The 17,806-nt window shown below is 45.8% G+C and overlaps 1 protein-coding gene across 1 annotated transcript in view; it reads right to left on the reverse strand.

Annotated features, from left to right (window-relative positions):
- The window catches only part of LOC134394156 (dedicator of cytokinesis protein 7-like), a 169,718-nt gene that overhangs the window by 101,945 nt on the left and 49,967 nt on the right, over positions 1–17,806 (reverse strand). Inside the window, exons 6-13 of the mRNA XM_063119359.1 lie at positions 13,908–14,117; positions 13,356–13,441; positions 11,904–11,970; positions 10,800–10,949; positions 10,050–10,130; positions 9,150–9,306; positions 6,255–6,379; positions 1,919–2,012 (exon numbers count right to left, since the gene is read on the reverse strand). Of these exons, the coding sequence (XP_062975429.1) occupies positions 1,919–2,012; positions 6,255–6,379; positions 9,150–9,306; positions 10,050–10,130; positions 10,800–10,949; positions 11,904–11,970; positions 13,356–13,441; positions 13,908–14,117 (970 nt within the window). The remainder of the gene's footprint in view (positions 1–1,918; positions 2,013–6,254; positions 6,380–9,149; positions 9,307–10,049; positions 10,131–10,799; positions 10,950–11,903; positions 11,971–13,355; positions 13,442–13,907; positions 14,118–17,806) is intronic.

Below are 17,806 nucleotides of genomic sequence, written 5' to 3' on the forward strand. Positions count from 1 at the left end.
CAAGAGTCTTGGCAGAAGAGACAGACAAAAATGATCGAATCTTGGCAATATTATACAGGAAAAAACGACAGGATTTAGCTACTGTCTCAATATGAGGAATAAAGGAGAGCGAGGAATCAAATATAAAGCCAAGACTACGAGCTTCCTTGACTGGAGTAAGTGTAACATCATTGACAGTAAGAGAGAATGAGAGATGAGGAGAAGGTTTAGGAGGAAAAACAAGCAATTCAGTCTTTGCCATATTAAGTTTCAAACGACGATGAAGCAACCAAGCTGAGATATCTGAAAGACATGCCGAGATACGATCGCTTCATAGGGATGGAAAGGAGTTTCCAGCCTCAAGCTTTTACATGTAACATAGCAAGAAAACCTTCCCATTCCACTAGTTGTGAGTAGGTCACAATTACTCCACTTCTGAAATCTCTTCATTGGCTTCCAATTCACTTCAGAATCCAATATAAACTTCTCCTGTTGACCTACAAAGCTTTTCACGGTCTAGCTCCTTCCTATCTCTCCTCTCTCATCTCACACTATCGCCCCACTCGTGCTCTTCGCTCCTCTAATGCCTTGTTTCTCACCTGCCCAAGGGTCTCTACTTCCCTTGCTCGGCTTCGTCCATTTTCTTCAGCTGCCCCTTATGCCTGGAACGCTCTTCCAGAACATTTGAGAACTACAAGTTCAATCGCAGCTTTTAAAGCTCAGCTAAAAACTTTTCTTTTTCCTAAAGCTTTTAAAACTTGATTTTGCTCTGACTTTTATACTGCCTGTTTGGTGCATTCTCTTCCCCTCCTTATTGTTTTATTATGATTTCATTAGAATGTAAGCCTATGCGGCAGGGTCTTGCTATTTACTGTTTTACTCTGTACAGCACCATGTACATTGATGGTGCTAAATAAATAAATAAATAAATACGCTGATCGGACCTTGCACTCGTTTGATTCAATTCAGAGACACAACTATCTCTTGGATTAATTAAACTTTCTCAAAAAATAAAATAAAAAACACTAATTACAGACCACACAAGCTTGTTTCTCTTCTCTCTGTTCTCAGAATACACACGCGCACACACACTTTTGTGACTTGTTTCATGTTCCTGACCAAATGGGCGTCAGCCTACACAAGCTGACACCAAAAGAAATACTTTCATCTTTTAAGATGCCACAAGAACCTTGGTTGTTTTTGCTGCAAGAGACTAACATGACTGCCTGTGGCGATACCCACCTTTCTATCCCTTAGGTATGTCTGCAGGTTTGTATGTCTAGTGAGTGCGGAATGTTTGACTGAGTGGGTGTGGCTGATGATGCGGTGAGAGAGAGGGAGGGAGGAGTATAAATAGGTTGGCTGAGGGGATTGTGGGTTTAGTTTTTAGTCTGACTGAGTTAAGGGAGTTAGGGTTTATTTAGTTTGGAGTGTTCAGTGGTGTGGAGAGTGAATGGAGAGAAGATTACTGTTTTGATTAGAACTAGTAGATTAAGCAGGTTAACTTGCATTTAAAGTAGCTAAGATCTGTTAAACAAAAATAAACATTTTATTTTGTTTTGTTACCTCAAACCACGTGTCTGCTTGGCTTTATCACCTGCTATTATAAACACCACACACACACACACACACACACACACACACACACACACACATATATATATATATATATATATATATATATATCTTTCAGCTTATTACAGACACAGTAAAACCTTTCCAGATTCTAGCCTTCACCATCTCATATGAGGAAAAGGTTGTGTTTTATCCTACCCTCAGATTGTTCAAGTGGTAGTGCTTGGCTTGAGTAGGGTGTGCTAGGCAAGGCCTTCTGTGTAAGGCCGGTGCCATCGCACTGCACCTCTGGAATTTCCCACTCCACAGCAAGAGACCGTGCCATGGAACAGGATAAGACTGGCATACAGGGACTCTAAATTACCTGTGACTGGCCGGAGCCTCCTAAGAACAGAAGATGGCCGCCTCATATCTGCCAGGAATTTGTACAGGTCTTCATCACTGAGGCGATCGCCCTCCTAAAAATCAGGGTGGGGGGAAAAAGAGGGAAAAACAGAAGGGAAGAAGTCAGTTGAAGTAGAGTGGGAGGGTGGCAACCACTGACACAGCGAACAAAGACCCCTGTGAGATCCTCAGTGGATGCAGCACTGGGACACTTTAGGGCAGGGGTCCCTAATATAGCAACCGTGGACACCTCCAATGTTGCCCACAAAACTCCCATACAACTTGGATAAATGCCAAGTTCTACATCTAGGAAATAGAAACCAAATGCACAGTTACAAGATGGGGGATACTTGGCTCAGCAAAACTACAATCGAGAAGGATCTTGGAATTGTAGTAGATCACAAGCTGAATATGAGCCAATAGAGCTTCGGCTATTGGGCGGTATAAAAATGTAATAAATAAATAAATAAATAAATAAATAAACAGTGCGATACGGCTGCAAGAAAGGCAAATGCTATTTTGGGCTGCATTAATAGAAGTATAGCTTCCAAATCACGTGAGGTACTGGTTCCTCTCTATTCGGCCCTGGTTAGGCCTCATCTAGAGTATTGCGTCCAGTTCTGGGCACCACACTTCAAGAAGGACACAAACAAGCTGGAGCGTATTCAGAGGAGGGTAACCAGGAGGATCAGGGGTCTGGAAACAAAGCCCTATGAAGAGAGACTGAAACAACTGGGCATGTTTAGCCTGGAGAAGAGAAGATGGAGGGGAGACATGATAGCACTCTTCAAATACTTAAAAGGTTGTCACACAGAGGAGGGCCAGGATCTCTTCTCGATCATCCCAGAATGCAGGACACGGAATAATGGGATCAAGTTACAGGAAGCCAGATTCCGGCTGGACATCAGGAAAAACTTCCTGACTGTTAGAGCAGTACGACAATGGAACCAGTTACCCAGGGAGATTGTGGGCTCTCCCACACTGGAGGCATTCAAGAGGCAGCTGGACAACCATCTGTCAGGTATGCTTTAGGGTGGATTCCTGCATTGAGCAGGGGGTTGGACTCACCGGCATTATAGGCCCCTTCCAACTCTACTATTCTATGATTCTAGCAATGATACATAGGCTTCAACAAAAGTGTACCAAAAGCGTACAGTATCCAAATAAGTACCTCTTTGAAGGTGGCATCTATATGCCACTTGTTCAAATATTGAAAGCACTGTAAGGTTCTCAATCTATTGCATTACAGGAGGCGAGTGTTTATCCTTCTAATTATGTAATATCAGTCCTTCAGCTGTCACCAGGAGATGGTGAACGCCTCAGTGCTGATCATTTGTTAATTTCCATGAAGCAGGTAAATAATTTAAAAGAGCATGTATTAAAAGAGCACGTATTAAAAGAGCATGTATAATTTAAAAGAGCATGTATAATTTAAAAGAGCATGTATACATTAGTGAACACTAAAGACTGTTCCAGTACAAATTTTATCTATGTAATAACTTCCTCCCAAAAAGAAGCAACTATTGGACATTGCCAAAACATATGTTTAAAAGAGGAATTAGCTGTATTGCACCGCCAACAATTAGCTGAATTAGACAATCCCTTATTAAAGAGACATTACGGTATCCAATAGAAACAAAACAAACATTTTTAATGAGTAAGTGTCAACCTAAGATCCACTTATGTGATAGGTAGATGCCAAAACAGCAAATCACTGATTAGGCATTTTGTGGTGGTGCCCAAGCAGTTTCTCAAATTCCCAAATGTGTCCATGGGTCCAAAAATTTGGGGGACCCCTGCTTTAAGGAATGCAACTTGCCAAGTCGTGTTGCAGGTATGGGAGTTCGAAGAGCCCTTCCTTCCTTCCTTCCTTCCTTCCTTCTTCTCTATCCCTCTTAAAGGTCTTGGTGCTGTCCCTCTCTCCTCCCTGGGCAGTCATGGCAAAAGAGAGGATGTTGACACCCACTACCTCAAGATGCTTTTGCTTTGGAAGACAAAGAAGGGTGTGTGCATTCCCACCCCCCATGCTCCCAGAAGACCAACTGCTGTATTTTGGGCAAAGAAGGATTTCCTCCCCCCACCCACCCCAGATGAGATTCTGGAGATTTTCTGACTATTTTTGCAGCATGCAAGTTGGCTCCACTCCCAAGAGTCATCAGTATCTAAGTGTTTTCCAGGCACCTTTCTATTATTTATTATTTATTTAGAATATTTATATACCACTCCTCATTGAAAAAATTTCGGAGCGGTGTACAAGGTAAAAATGAAAATAAAAACAGAATAAAACAGTTAAAACAAAATTTAAAAAGAAGCAAAAAACAACAACACAGAAATCCAAGGCTGCATGTTAAAGAAAGGCTTCTTGGAATAAAGATATTTTTAGGAGGCGCCGAAAGGAGTACAAGGTTGGAGCCTGCCTGACCTCCAGAGGCAGGGAATTCCACAGGAGGGGCGCCACCACGCTGAAGGCTCTTCCCCTGGTGGATTCCAATCGGAGGATGGATCTAGGTGGAACCACCAGGAGCAGGCCCTCGGATGACCTCAGTGACCGGGCAGGTTAGTAAGGGAGAAGGCGCTCTCTCAGGTATCCTGGTCCCAAGTTGTTTAGGGCTTTGTACACAAGTACAAGAACCTTAAACCTGGCCCGGTAGCAAATAGGCAGCCAGTGCAGTTCCCTCAGCAGAGGAGTTACATGCTGGAAAGGGGCAGCTCCAGTCAACAGCCGAGCTGCAGCATTCTGCACTAGCTCCAGCTTCCGGAGCAGCTTCAAGGGCAGCCCCACATAGAGCGCGTTGCAGTAATCCAATCTTGAGGTTACCAATGCCTGTACCACCGTGGTCAAGATATCCCTGTCCAGGAGAGGCCGTAGTTGGCGAACCAACCGAAGATGGTAAAAGGCACTATGGCTACTGTGTGGCCTGGATACTTTCAGTTCTTTCCAAAATTCTGATTCTATGGTCTGAGTCACGTGGCCATTGCCAAGGTGAAAGAGAGACACCACAAATTACATTTACTTTTGAAAAGCATGTAGTAAGTTGGGTTTTCTGACAGTGCCCCCATATGGGCATAAGCTACCATGCCTTGAAAAAAACACCAGCACCCAAGAAGACACTACTTCAGTCGTAACTGAAAGGAATCGAAATGCCTATTTTGCTGGCCAGAAAAGCCTCTGAGATAGTCCCCCATAACATTTTAAGATCAAGGTGGCCATGGCTAACAACATACTGTAGAGGTTAATGAACACTAAGCTGTTTTCAGTCAAACTCATAGACTGTAAGAACATTCTGCCAAAACTCTGAAATTTTGTTGGAATGTACATCTTCTGAACACACATTGAAAACTTTTGCACGAAGTGCTTTAGAAGATCACAGCTGTAAGGAAGAAGGAGCCCTGTCGGCTCTGAGCTAGGGGCCTGCACCTAATTTAGAAATGGACTGCAGGCCAACGTTCATCTTCAGACCATACCCGTCCTCTAAACAAGTACACCAGCATTGGTGGGGGGCGGCAGGGCAGAGATGGCAGAACAGAGGGAGGAAGAATTAGAGCTTCACATGAGGAAAGAGAACATCTTGCTACACAGATAGGTATTTGCCTTCCAACTCTCTGGTCCTGGAATTGCATTCTTAAGGACAGATATTCCATCTTAGAGATATTAAAACTAGAAGAGAGTTGCGATGCCACCACCTCACAAGGCTCTGACGAGCACACCTCCCTCAGGCTAAGCACCACCCCTTAAATATCTGAGGAAGGGGTAGAAAGAAAAGTATAACCTTTCCCTTATAGTAGAGGGAAAAGGTAAGGAAATTTGGAAAAGGCTCTTCTGTGAATATAGCAGGCTGAAGGTTTAATGTAATGTGTTTATTTATGAACTAATGGAGCAGGAGATACAGCTAAACTGACATGTGGTTTTATGGAGCAAAATAAAGAAAATGTTTATTGTTGTTTACAGTTCTTAGTTCCTTCAAATTCTATTCCAATCCTGCCTATTCTTAATAATACTGTTAGTAACCAATCTAATAATAACAATCCTTAGTTCCTATGATCTTATTTTCACTCACTCCTGACAAGGAATCACACAGCTAAACACCTCTACCCTCCAAACCCAACCACCAACTGAACCCCTCAGACCACTCCGCTCCCCCATATATAGAGACTCCTCCCCCTTTCCACAGCATCACCAGCCACACCCACTCAGTCCAACATTCCGTACTCTCTAAACATACTCACCCACAGACATACCTAAGGGAATAGAAATGTGGGTAACGCCACAAGAAGGGTGCTATGGTTCAGCCCAGCCCAGTTTCCTCGCCTCTCACCTGCTTGAAGAAATTGGTGACCGTGAGGGTAGCTGGGCGGAAGTTGTTGAAGCTGCACGTCTCCTCCCCAACACCCATGCGCTCATAAGCTTTCCTCTTGCGCTCATTCCAGGTGCCTTTGCGATCTAGAAAAGAGGAAGATGTGTTCAACGGGAGAGGTATACACACACACAATCAGAGGCCATATTCAGGGACAATGAAGAGGGTTTCAGCTTAAGGTAAAAATGCTTTAAATAAATGGAAAAAAATAGTTGTGTCTCATCACACAAGTAAGCTCTTAAGGGGTAATCATGGCCATGAAAAACCACCCCCTGAATCTCCCCGAGTCTGCTAGAGAGGTTGAATTCTGCATTGTGATCGATGATAGCAGGTGAGCAGACACCCAAAGTCCATTGAATTAAAAAAAAACGTTTGTTACCATCTTGTAGTAGTTATACTTGGGGTCTTCCATACAAAACCCCTAGAATATGTTCCTTTGTCCACAATATCTCTCTGCTGATTCACTGAAGTCAGATAGCAGCACACCCTTGTTTAATGAAAGGACTGCAAGACTGAATCTCAATGAGTTCAATTCCCTAGGTCCAGATGAATTGCTTCCTAGGATGTTGAAGGAGCTAGCAGACGGAACCTCTATCTATTATCTTTGAGAAGTCCTGGAGAATGGGGACTAGAGGAGGGCAATTGTTTTCCCCATGTTCAGAAAGGGCAAAAAAGGAGATGTAGAAAATTACAGAACAGGACATCAATATATGGGAAAATTCTAGAGCAGTTTATAAATCACTCAATCTGTAGGTACCAGCAGGGATCCCTGGAAGACAGCATGGATTTGTTAAGATTTGTTAATTTGCACGGATTAGTTCCTGCCAGACTAATCTTACTTCATTTTTCGATTGGGTAACTTCCTTAGTAGATCATTGAAATGCTATGTACATAATATATCCTGATTTCAGCAAGGCATCTGACAAAGTGCACCACGACAGTCTGATTAGCAAGATAGTTCAGTGTGTATGGCACTACTACTAGGTGGATCCACAGCTGGCTAAAGATCTGTACTCAAAGAATGCTCATCAAAGAGTGCTCTTCAGACTGGAGGGAGGTATCAAGTGGGACGCTGCAGGGTCCGGCCGTGGGCTCTGTTCTCTTCAATATTTTTATTAATGACTTGGAGGCAGAGTTGGGGAGTGCTTACCAAATTTGCAGATGGCACAAAATTGGGTGCGACTGATAGAAGACAGAAAAAAAATTCAAAATGATATTGATAGAGTAGAAGACTGGGCAGAAAATAACAGAATTGAGACAAGTGCAACGTTCCTCATTTAGGAAAAGAAATCAAATGCTCTGTTATAAGATGGGGGATACCTATTTTGACAATGTGAAAAAGATCTTGGAATCCTACTCTACTCTGCCCTGGTCAGACCTCACCTCAAATACTGTGTCTAGTTCTGGACATCACACTTTAAGAAGGATTCAGTTAAAGTGGAATAAGTTCAGAGAAGGAAAACAATGATGATCAGAGCATTAAAAGCTAAGTCCTATGGGGAAAGATTGAAGGAACTGGCTATATTTAGCCTTGAGAAGAGCAGACTGAGGGAGCACATGATAGCACTTTTCAAGTACCTAAAGGGTTGTCACACAGAAGAGGTACACAATTTGTTCACTTGTCAACCAAAACTGTAGGACACGGAATAAAGGCTTAAGTTACAGGAAGAGTTCAGTTGAACATCAGGAAAAAACTTCCTAAGAGTTAGAGCAGTCAGACAATGGAACCAACTGCCTAGGATGGTGGTCAGCTCTCAGTCACTGGAGGGAGTCAAGCAGCAATTGGACAGCCATTTGACGGGGATGTTTTAATCTGGATTCTTGCACTGAGCAGAGGGCTGGATTAGATAGCCTAAATGACCCCTTCCAAGTCGATGATTCTGTGATGCAAAAGATGCAGCTGCCTTCATCCCAGCCTCCATCTTATGACCATAAACAAACATGATGTTTTTTCCTATATAACATTGCTAGGATCCATCCGTTCTTATCTGAATCTTCTGCTAAGACCCTTGTCCATGCTTTGGTTATCTCCTGTTTGGACTTTTGTAATCTTCTTTTGACTGGTCTTCCTTATGCCCATCTCTCCTCTTTGGTCTCTCTTCACAATTCTGCAGCCAAGGTTATTTTCTTGGCTCGTCATTTTGACCATGTATCTCCTTTGATGAAATCTCATCATTGGCTTCAGATCCCATATAGAATTCAGTATAAGCTTCTTTTGCTGACATTCAAAGCGTGTCATTGTCTTGCACCTTCTTATCTTTCTTCTCTCATTTCACTCTACCATACCCCTCGTACCCACCGTTCTTCAAATGTTATGTTGCTCTCCCTCCCAAGAGTCTCTATCTCTCTTGCCCGGCTTCGCCCATTCTCTCTGGCTGCCCCGTTTGCTTGGAATGCTCTTCCAGAGCAACTACGTACCACGAGTTCCATTGTAGATTTTAAAACACGTTTGAAAACTCATTTGTTTTCAATAGCTTTTGGTATTTTAGCTTGATTTACTGTTCTTATTACTATGACTATTCTCTTATTTCTGTTTTGTGAACCCTTTCCCCCCTTCATATGTTTTAATGTGATTTTAGATTGTAAGCCTCTAGGCAGGGTATCGCTGTTTTATTTGTATATTTTGTACAGCACCAAGTACATTGTTCTTCATCATCATCATCATCATCATCATCATCATTCTGCACCTCCTTATGGTGAGCCTTAAGTTGTGTAAACACAACTGGAAAAGTGTAGGTTGGTTTTACTCTGACTGCAATGCTGTGGGTCAGCGTTAAACTACTTACATGCTGATTCACAACTGAACCAGGGAATCACAGTGCCACTTACTGAGCATGGCCACAGCAACACACTTACCGCTCTCAGAGTCAGAGGTGTCTCTCTCCAGCATACCAGTACTGTTGATTATATTCATGAGATGGATGGCAGTCCAGGCAAATGGCATGCGGTACCGCCCCAAGCGGGCGCAGAACTGCTCTCCTGCCAGTCGCAGCTTCTCCAGCTTCTCCTTGTTCTGGAAGCCCAGGGGGGAAATATTATCACTGCCACAGAATGTAATTGTTCAATCTTTTGCTTATCCTCCCATAAAATAAGCCCGTGAGGCAGACAGTGAGGATGGTGGAGAAAGAAACTCATTTTAGGCCACCCGGGGAATTCATGGCCAAGTCCAACATAATAGTCCTACTCACACGTGGAAGGGGAGAGGGAGGTTAGGGTAACTGCAGCCCAAGGAGAATCAACAACGCAATGACGTCCGCACCTGTCACACGACTGTGGAATCGCACAGTGCAGTGTGGTTCCCTTACCTTTCCTCGCTCCGTGGTTAGTCCATCCTCATCCCACTGCTGATGCCACCGTGGGAATTGGGTTGTGCCAGATGCTGTAGCCGGTGCACAGCAATCTCAACCCTCAAGAAAGTTCACACCGACTAGAGCGTCATTGGAAGTTGCAGCCACTCTAGGCAGCCAACTCTATAGTTGTCACTTTTCCCCCCACGGAACAGCCATTCTTAACTATGGGGAGCCCAACAGACATTACGGTAAACCACCCCAGGGGCCCTTAACCCCACTGCAGGGGGGTGGTTACCAAGAATGGTTAATTAACTATTGTTGTCGGGGTTTTCTCCTCCCACATGACACACTAAGCCACCGTGGTTCTCTTCCCAACACTAACCACGATGGCTTAACGTTACGTGTGAACAGGGCCACTATGACCGACCACACACACACACGTGCTTCCACATCTGACTCCATCTACCTTCAGAGCATCCGTTTCTTTCATGACCATGTACGGCTCACAGCACTCGCTGATGTCTCCTTGCTGCAGCACCTTCTCCAGCTGTGTAGGGAGAGGCAAAGCATGTTACTGCTGAAGAAGTTTAACATATATCCTGAAGTTCCTGAGAATTAAATCAAGGGTGCTGTGAGCTCTGTTTCAAGTACAATCTGTAGCTCTGCCAAGAGAGGCCACAGCTTAAGCAACTTCCAATGAAGAGCCGGAGACGCCGAGCTGCACTTACTCTGCACCAAAAGAAACTGTGCCAAAAAAAAAAAAGCCCCAGTTATGTCCTGTGTAAATACAATTAAAACGTTTTTGCATATGTGGTTTTTTTAATTTTGAATAATTCATTCTGCTTTTGCTAGTCATCAGAAAGAGGAAGGGGAGAATCTGTCAGGTATTCTTTAATGTGGATTTCTGCCTTGAGCAGGGGGTTGGACTTGATGGCCTTATAGGCCCCTTCCAACTCTACTATTTTATGATTCTATGAGAATACTAAAGTCTCATCCTCCTGACTACTGGAAACCTTACTGAGTCCTACTCTAGTTTCAGAGATTGTAAGATTCTCAAGGTGCTACATTCTGCCCCCATTATAACAAATTATTTTCCTGCATTCACACAAAGTAGCACAGCACAGACGGCCCTGGCTACATCCCGCCCACAGCATCTGTTAGAACAGCTGCAAGGTGGGTGAACTCTGGAGGTTTAGCTGAGGACTAAGCATCTCACCTTGATCACCAAAAATATATCTGGAGAAGGATGAGTGAGGGAGAAGATAGCCGAACGTGCCAACGTGGAGATGGCAGGGTGGGCAATGTGAGTCCGCAGGAGGCCCTTCATGTGCTCCGAATTCAGATCAAAGTAAAAGTTCTCAGAGATCTAGAAAAGTGGGGAAAGGGCAGCAGCCAAGTGAAGTTACTGCACATTTTCATGACCGACCTCTCACAGCAGTAAAAGCAGCAGTACAGCTTCGGCTATTGGGCGGTATAGAAATGCAGTAAATAAATAAAAATAAATAAAACTGTTAACACCACCACAACAGCAAAATGGGCAAAGGGCAATTCTGGAACTCAGGCAAAGCCCATGTGCCTGGATCTGGAATCTGGCCTGCTGCCGCCGCCACCCTGTCAGGAAACTTGGGCCTGTTCCTTCATGCAGCAGGCAGGTATGGTGGAGTTTCCCACTGGCTTCAGCCAGATCCACTTGGCACCATGCTCTCATCTGCAGAGGTGCTCACTAAGCCCAAAACTTAGTGGGGAGGGGAGGGGATGGAGAGAGAATGCAGAGAACAAGGACTAGCAGGGCATGCAGCCAGGTGGGCCTCTTCCTGCAGCTGAAGCCATTTCAAGGCCTCAGGCTGGTGGGGAGGCAATTAGACAAAGCACATTCTGTGGAGGAAGGGATACCTGAGTAGCTATTTCCTATGTGATGCCTTGATCTACCCTGCCCTCCCATTCGCCTCTTTTGAAACCCCTAACTAAACAGAGGGCACTTGAGGCAGGAACCCAGGAGAGCCCTGCTGCACCAATGGAAGGCAGGACCCTCTCTACAGAAGGAGAAAAGCCCTCTTCTCTTCAGAAGTCTGGGAATAGTTCCTGACTCTCCTGAAGGTGAAAGGGCCTGTAGACAGCTGTGGCTCCAAGGAAAGAAATGAGCCCACACTAAGTGGCTCCCTGACCCATTTTAGGCAGCTTTCCAATTTGAAAGGTCCTTCAGAGTCCTGCTGTGCTTGACTCTCTGCCCCTCTTACTACCCGGACCTTGTTCCAGCTGAAAGATAACACTGGCTACTCCAGCTGTCTAGGCATTGCAGGTTAACAGAAACAAGGGGCACCTTTTTCTTCTCTTTCACATCGTAGAGTGCCAGGGCTCCAAAGATGGGCTCGATTTCGATCTCAAACCTACACCAGGGAAGAGAATATGAGAGACGTGGGGTGGGTGGGTGAAGAATCATTAAAAAGATTGTTCACAAAAAGAAAACGAGCATCCCTGCCTCAGCCATACCCAAATGCCTGCTCCTGCTCCAGGAGACCCAGTCAAAAACACTGGAGATCCTCCTCAAAAGGAATCAAGAGTGCTGCCACTGCCCCCAGATCATTTTTTACAACCCAGACCAACATGTGTCACAAGCAGAAAGCAGGTGCCCTATGGAACAAGTAACTTACAACAGCCTTCTCCAACCTGGTGACCTCCAGATGTTTTGGACCTTGAAGGTATGCCAGCATAGCAAACAATTGGGAATTGAAGTCCAAAACACCTGGAGGGCACCAGGTTGAGGAAGAGTGAGGTATAAGAACTCTCACAAGCAAGTAAATCAATATGTTCAAGATTCACTAGCCAAACGACCTAGGCTGGGTCGGATTCCTTTCCGATCTTAAATACTGGCAGCCCAACAAACAATTCCAAGGCCCACGTACACATAGATGATTGATGGCCAATACAACACTTCTGAAGAGGCCCAGAAATGCACTTGATGCATCTCCCAGCCCTGCCATGGACCTACAGAGACTGGGTGCGTGGACAGCGCAAAAATGCATTCTTGGAGCCAATTCTGTGGGCTGGACGACTGGGCACATGCAAGGGACCAGCATCCGCTGCCAGCCAAACCTAAAAATAGATTTGGGATTGATTAAAAACTCAACATATGCAGCTAAGTGCCTTGGGGAAAAGGAAAGTCTTGACCTGGCACTGAAAAGATAACAATGTTGGCACCAGGCAGGCCTCACCAGGGAGACTGTTCCATAATTGGGAGGCCACCACTGAAAAGGCCCTGTTCCTTGTTGCCATCTTATTCACCTCCCTCGAAGTAGGCACCCGGACGAGGACCTTAGATGTTGAGTATAGTGTACAGGTTTGTGTCAGAAAAGGCAGTCCGTCAGGTATTGTGGTCCTGAGCCGTGTAAGGCTTTATAGGTTAGAACCAGCACCTTGAATCGGGCTTGGAAACATACAGGCAGCCAATGCAAGCAGGCCAGAGTTGGTCTTATACTGTTATCAATGCGCTTGCAGATTGTTTGAAATTTAGCATGGAAGCCACTCAACGTAACCTAGTCCAAATGCAGCTCTCCACCACAACATGACAGCAAATACACACACACACACACACACTCCAGTAAAAACAGTACATATGAAACTGTTCCCTGGGTTCAAAATTTAGTTTTTCTTTGGCTTCCTCCTTTGCATGCCATGACATCCTGAAGCATTAAGCAAAAACCCATGCACTGCACCCAAACCTCCACGTACGTCCTGCTGTGGGTTTGGTGATATCAAATAAAGAGCCACTTACTTCAAAGACAAACACTTCACTAGGATCCTCTGGCCAAAGTGCTCCTTTGGAACTTCCGGGATGCTGCAGCGTTCTACTGCCTCATCCTGGGAAAACACAGGGAAAGATGCCATCTACTCACTCATGTGCTTGGCACTGGGGAAATACTGTGAGATCTCACCAGAGCAAAGGAGATCCTAACTGGAGCGCACTGGGCCAGGGAAGAGAGATGGGACAGCCCTGACACCTCAGAAGAAGAAGAAGAAGAAGAAGAAGAAGAAGAAGAAGAAGAAGAAGAATTAAGGGCCCAGCAAAGTCTGTAAGCACAGATCCAGTCCAAGCCAGCTCCTACTCCCCTTTCTGGACAAAATTACTGCGAATAGAATGACACAGCTGCAGTGGTAGCTTCCTCCTACCTTTACCAAAATAACAGCAAAGATGGTGGCAGGGGAAGCATCCTCCACCCAACCTGGGGTCAGCCAGCCCCATAAGGCCAGATCTGAACAGACTGCCGCCTGCTGGAATGTGCAAGCTTCCACAAAAGGCCACTGGAGCCTCAGGGCTCGTGCTCACCTCATCAGGAGCAGGGTAAAGAGCCAGGATCTCACTGTGCCGGTTCTTCTTTCGCAGCTCCTCATTGGTACGGTCGGTCTCTTCGATGGCGGTGCGCACCAGGAGCGAGCGCAACAAGAAGTCAGCTGCGGAGTTCTTCAAGTCAAAGACGCTGGAGGCCCAGCTGCCTCGCGGTGTGTCATCCATGGAGGCAGAGCAGCGCTTCTCATCCTGGAGGGACAGGGAGCATCTCTTGTTAGGGTAAGTGGGGAGCTCTGGGTGGTCCACAGCATAGCCACATGGACAGCCACAGTATCCTTCAACTGCAAACAGCAAACCGCATGGAGCATTTAGGAAATGCACAGCAGGCCAGAAAAATGCAGGTTGCTTACCTGTAACTGTAGTTCTTCGAGTGGTCATCTATGCATTCACACATATGGGCTCTGCGCCCGCGCTGAGACCTGAACCGGAACCTCAATAGCTAAAAATAACGTTATAGGCGGGAACCATCCCCAGCGCCACTGCGCATGAGCACGCGGTTCCTGCCTATACCTCAGTTTACAGGAGTCCGACATTGTGGCCCCATAAACTTTGTATAAAAAAACACATTTAGTGTAATTCAAATAAAAAAACATCAAATACACCACCAAGAGGGATGGTGGGTGGGTTGTGTGAATGCATAGATGATCACTCGAAGAACTACAGTTACAGGTAAGCAACCTGCATTTCTTCTTCGTGGTCTCTATGCATCACACATATGGGCGATTAGCAAGCTGACATACCTGGAGGTGGGTTGTTGTGTCATCTTAATATTTCAGACAGGACCGCTCTCCCAAACGAACAATCCTGTCGCGCCCTTACATCAAGGTTATGTTTGATGAACGTGGACGGAGTTGTCCACGTTGCTGCCCTACACACTTCTTGTAGAGGGACACCCCTTCGAAAGGCCACTGAAGTTGCCATCGACCTAGTGGAGTGAGCTGTCACAGTGTCAGACAGCTGCAGATTAGATAATGCGTACGCCATCTCAATAGTCTGCGTTATCCAGTGGGAAAGACGTTGGCAAGATATGGGAAGACCCTTACGAGGTTCCCCATAACACACAAACAGCTGTTTTCTGTCCTTGCTTTATAGAAGGCAAGAGCCCTTCTGACATCTAAAAGATGTAAGGTACGATCCACTGGTGTTGATGGATTAGGGAAAAATGCAGGTAGTACAATGTCCTGCATCGTATGAAAGACCGACACTACCTTCGGTAGAAAGGCTATGTTGGTACGGAGTATCACCTTATCCTTGTGAAAGGTTAAATAAGGTGGGTCGACTCTTAACGCCCTAATCTCGCTTGACCGGCGAGCAGAAGTCACTGCTACGAGGAATGCTACTTTAAAGGATAATAGTCTTAGGTCAATCGTAGCCAAGGGTTCGAATGGTTTCTTTGTCAAAGCATGTAGCACTACCGATAAACTCCAAGTTGGTATCATTTGTCTAATTGTCGGTACTGTATTTCTTAGCCCCCGTAAAAACTTTTTCACTACCGGGAGCGTGAAAGGTGAGTAGTTGTCGATGCCGTTATGTGATGCCGCGATGGCTGCCAAGTGGGCTCTTATCGATGACATTTTTAAGCCCTGTTGGTGCAAAAAGAGTAGGTACTCTAAAATGTGCCTGATAGAACACGAGTCAGGTCGAATGTTTCTACTTCTAGAAAAAATATCTTTTCCATTTGCTAGCATATGATTTTCTGGTCGATGGTTTGCGGGACGCTAGCAATACATCATCGATAGTTAAGGCGTTGGGCTGCAGAGTGATATCCTCCACGCCGTCATTTTCAGTGTCGACCACTCCGGATGCCGTATCATGCCTCGATCCTGAGTCAACAGCATCGGTATCGATGGGAGCTGTATGTAATTGTGGTTCGACAGCCTCAAAGCATGGGAAAACCACGGTTGATGAGGCCACCAAGGGGCTATCAAGATGCAGTCCGATTTGTCCATCTGGATCTTGGCTAGGACGCGTGTTAGCAGAGGGAAGGGTGGAAACATGTATATCAGAGCTCCTTACCACGTCCTGATGAACGCGTCCCCTAAGGAATGTCTGCCCTTGCCTGCTCTGCTGCAGAATTTTGGGCATACAGCGTTACTTTCTGAGGCAAAGACATCTATCGTGGGGGTACCCCAGTATTGAAAGAAGTCCTGCCTTGTCCCGGCATCGAGCTCCCACTCGTGGTCGGTATGGAACTATCTGCTCAGAAGTCTGCTACAGTGTTCGTCTTCCCTGCAACATGGATGGCGGTTAGGAAGATGTCTCTCCTTATGCACCAGTTCCATATGCGAAGGGCTGATCTTGTCAGAGGGTGAGATCTTGTGCCTCCCTGTCTGTTGATGTAACAGACAACAGTAGTGTTGTTGGTGGCTACAAGTACACTGCGTCCCTGTAAAGATGGGAGAAAGGCTTTCAATGCCTTCTCTACTGCCAGTAACTCAAGGTGATTGATATGCTCGGTCTTCTGTGGCGTAGACCACCTGCCCTGGACCTGGTGCGATCCGCAGTGAGTGCCCCATCCTAGCAACGAAGCGTCGGTAACAATCGTCTTCGTTGGACTTGCAGTTTGAAAGGGAACTCCTTGAAGGAGATTCTTGTGCACTGTCCACCATAGAAGGGATGACCGCACCGAAGGTGGTAGAGACAGTCGAGTCCGATGAGGGTTGGTATGGAGATCGAAGGTTCTGAGAAACCAGTTCTGCAGAATTCTCATCCGTAACCTCGCAAATCTGATGACTACAGTGGTCACTGACATTAGCCCTAATAGTCTCTGTATCGACTACGCAGTGGTAAGGTGTCGAGCTCTGAGATCGAATACTTGGTCCCGTAGGGTTACGGCCCTCAACGTTGGAAGGTAGGCTCTTCCGTCTATCGACGATAGGGTAACACCTATGAAGTCTATCTTTGTTTGGGGTTTTAGGACAGACTTTTCTAGGTTCACCCAGAGCCCCAGGCAATCGAGGAGTTGCAGGGTGGTGGCAATGCTCCCCTGTAAGGTAGCGCTGTCTTCTGCCACCAGTAGCCAGTCATCTATGTAGGGGTAGACGGAGATCGCTTGTTGCCTGAGGTGAGCACATACCACCGCCATCACCTTCGTGAACACCCGAGGTGCTGTTGCAAGTCCGAATGGGAGGACTTTGAATTGGAATGGTTGGTCCCCAACTAAAAATCGGAGGAAAGGTCTGCTGGATTCTCTGATGGAGATGTGAACATACACGTCCTTCAGGTCTATCACCGCAAACCATACATCTTTTTGGATTAGTTGAAGGATCGAAGCCACCGTGATCATACGGAACTTTGGGGGGGGGGTAATAAAAGTGTTGAGCTGTCTCAGATCTAATATTGGTCGAAGACCCCCATTTTTCGGGACAGTAAAGTAACGGGAAAAGAACCCCTGATTGATTTGGGGAAATGGTACGTGGGAGATTGCTCCCTTGTCAAGGAGCGTTTGAATCTCTTGGAGAAGTGGAATAGATGGTGTTGTTATCTTTACTCCCGAAAAGGGAGGGATGGTATCGAACTCAATGCTGTATCCATTGCGGATTTTGGTAAGGACCCAAGAGTCAGCGGTTATTGATTCCCAATGTCGAATGTAATGCTGAAGTCGGTGAACGAAAGGTGGTAGGTATGTGTAGGGGCAGTCAAAGGTGCTGTTCCTTGCCAAAATCCAGCTGCCGTTGGGCTTGTTGGTACCGAGGCTGGTAGCTTTGTTTCTTTTGCATTTGTTGCTGCTGTTGCCTCGGTTGCTTATCATAATTAGAACGTTATTGCTGGAAGAAGGGCTGTCTGGACCAACGTTTGGGCCTATACTGGATTGGTGGTGCGGTAAAACCCATCCTTTTAGCCGTTGTATGGGCCTTATGGATGGAATGCAAAGCCTC

This window comes from Elgaria multicarinata, chromosome 3, assembly GCF_023053635.1.
Source record: "Elgaria multicarinata webbii isolate HBS135686 ecotype San Diego chromosome 3, rElgMul1.1.pri, whole genome shotgun sequence".
In the NCBI taxonomy this organism is placed as follows: domain Eukaryota; kingdom Metazoa; phylum Chordata; class Lepidosauria; order Squamata; family Anguidae; genus Elgaria; species Elgaria multicarinata.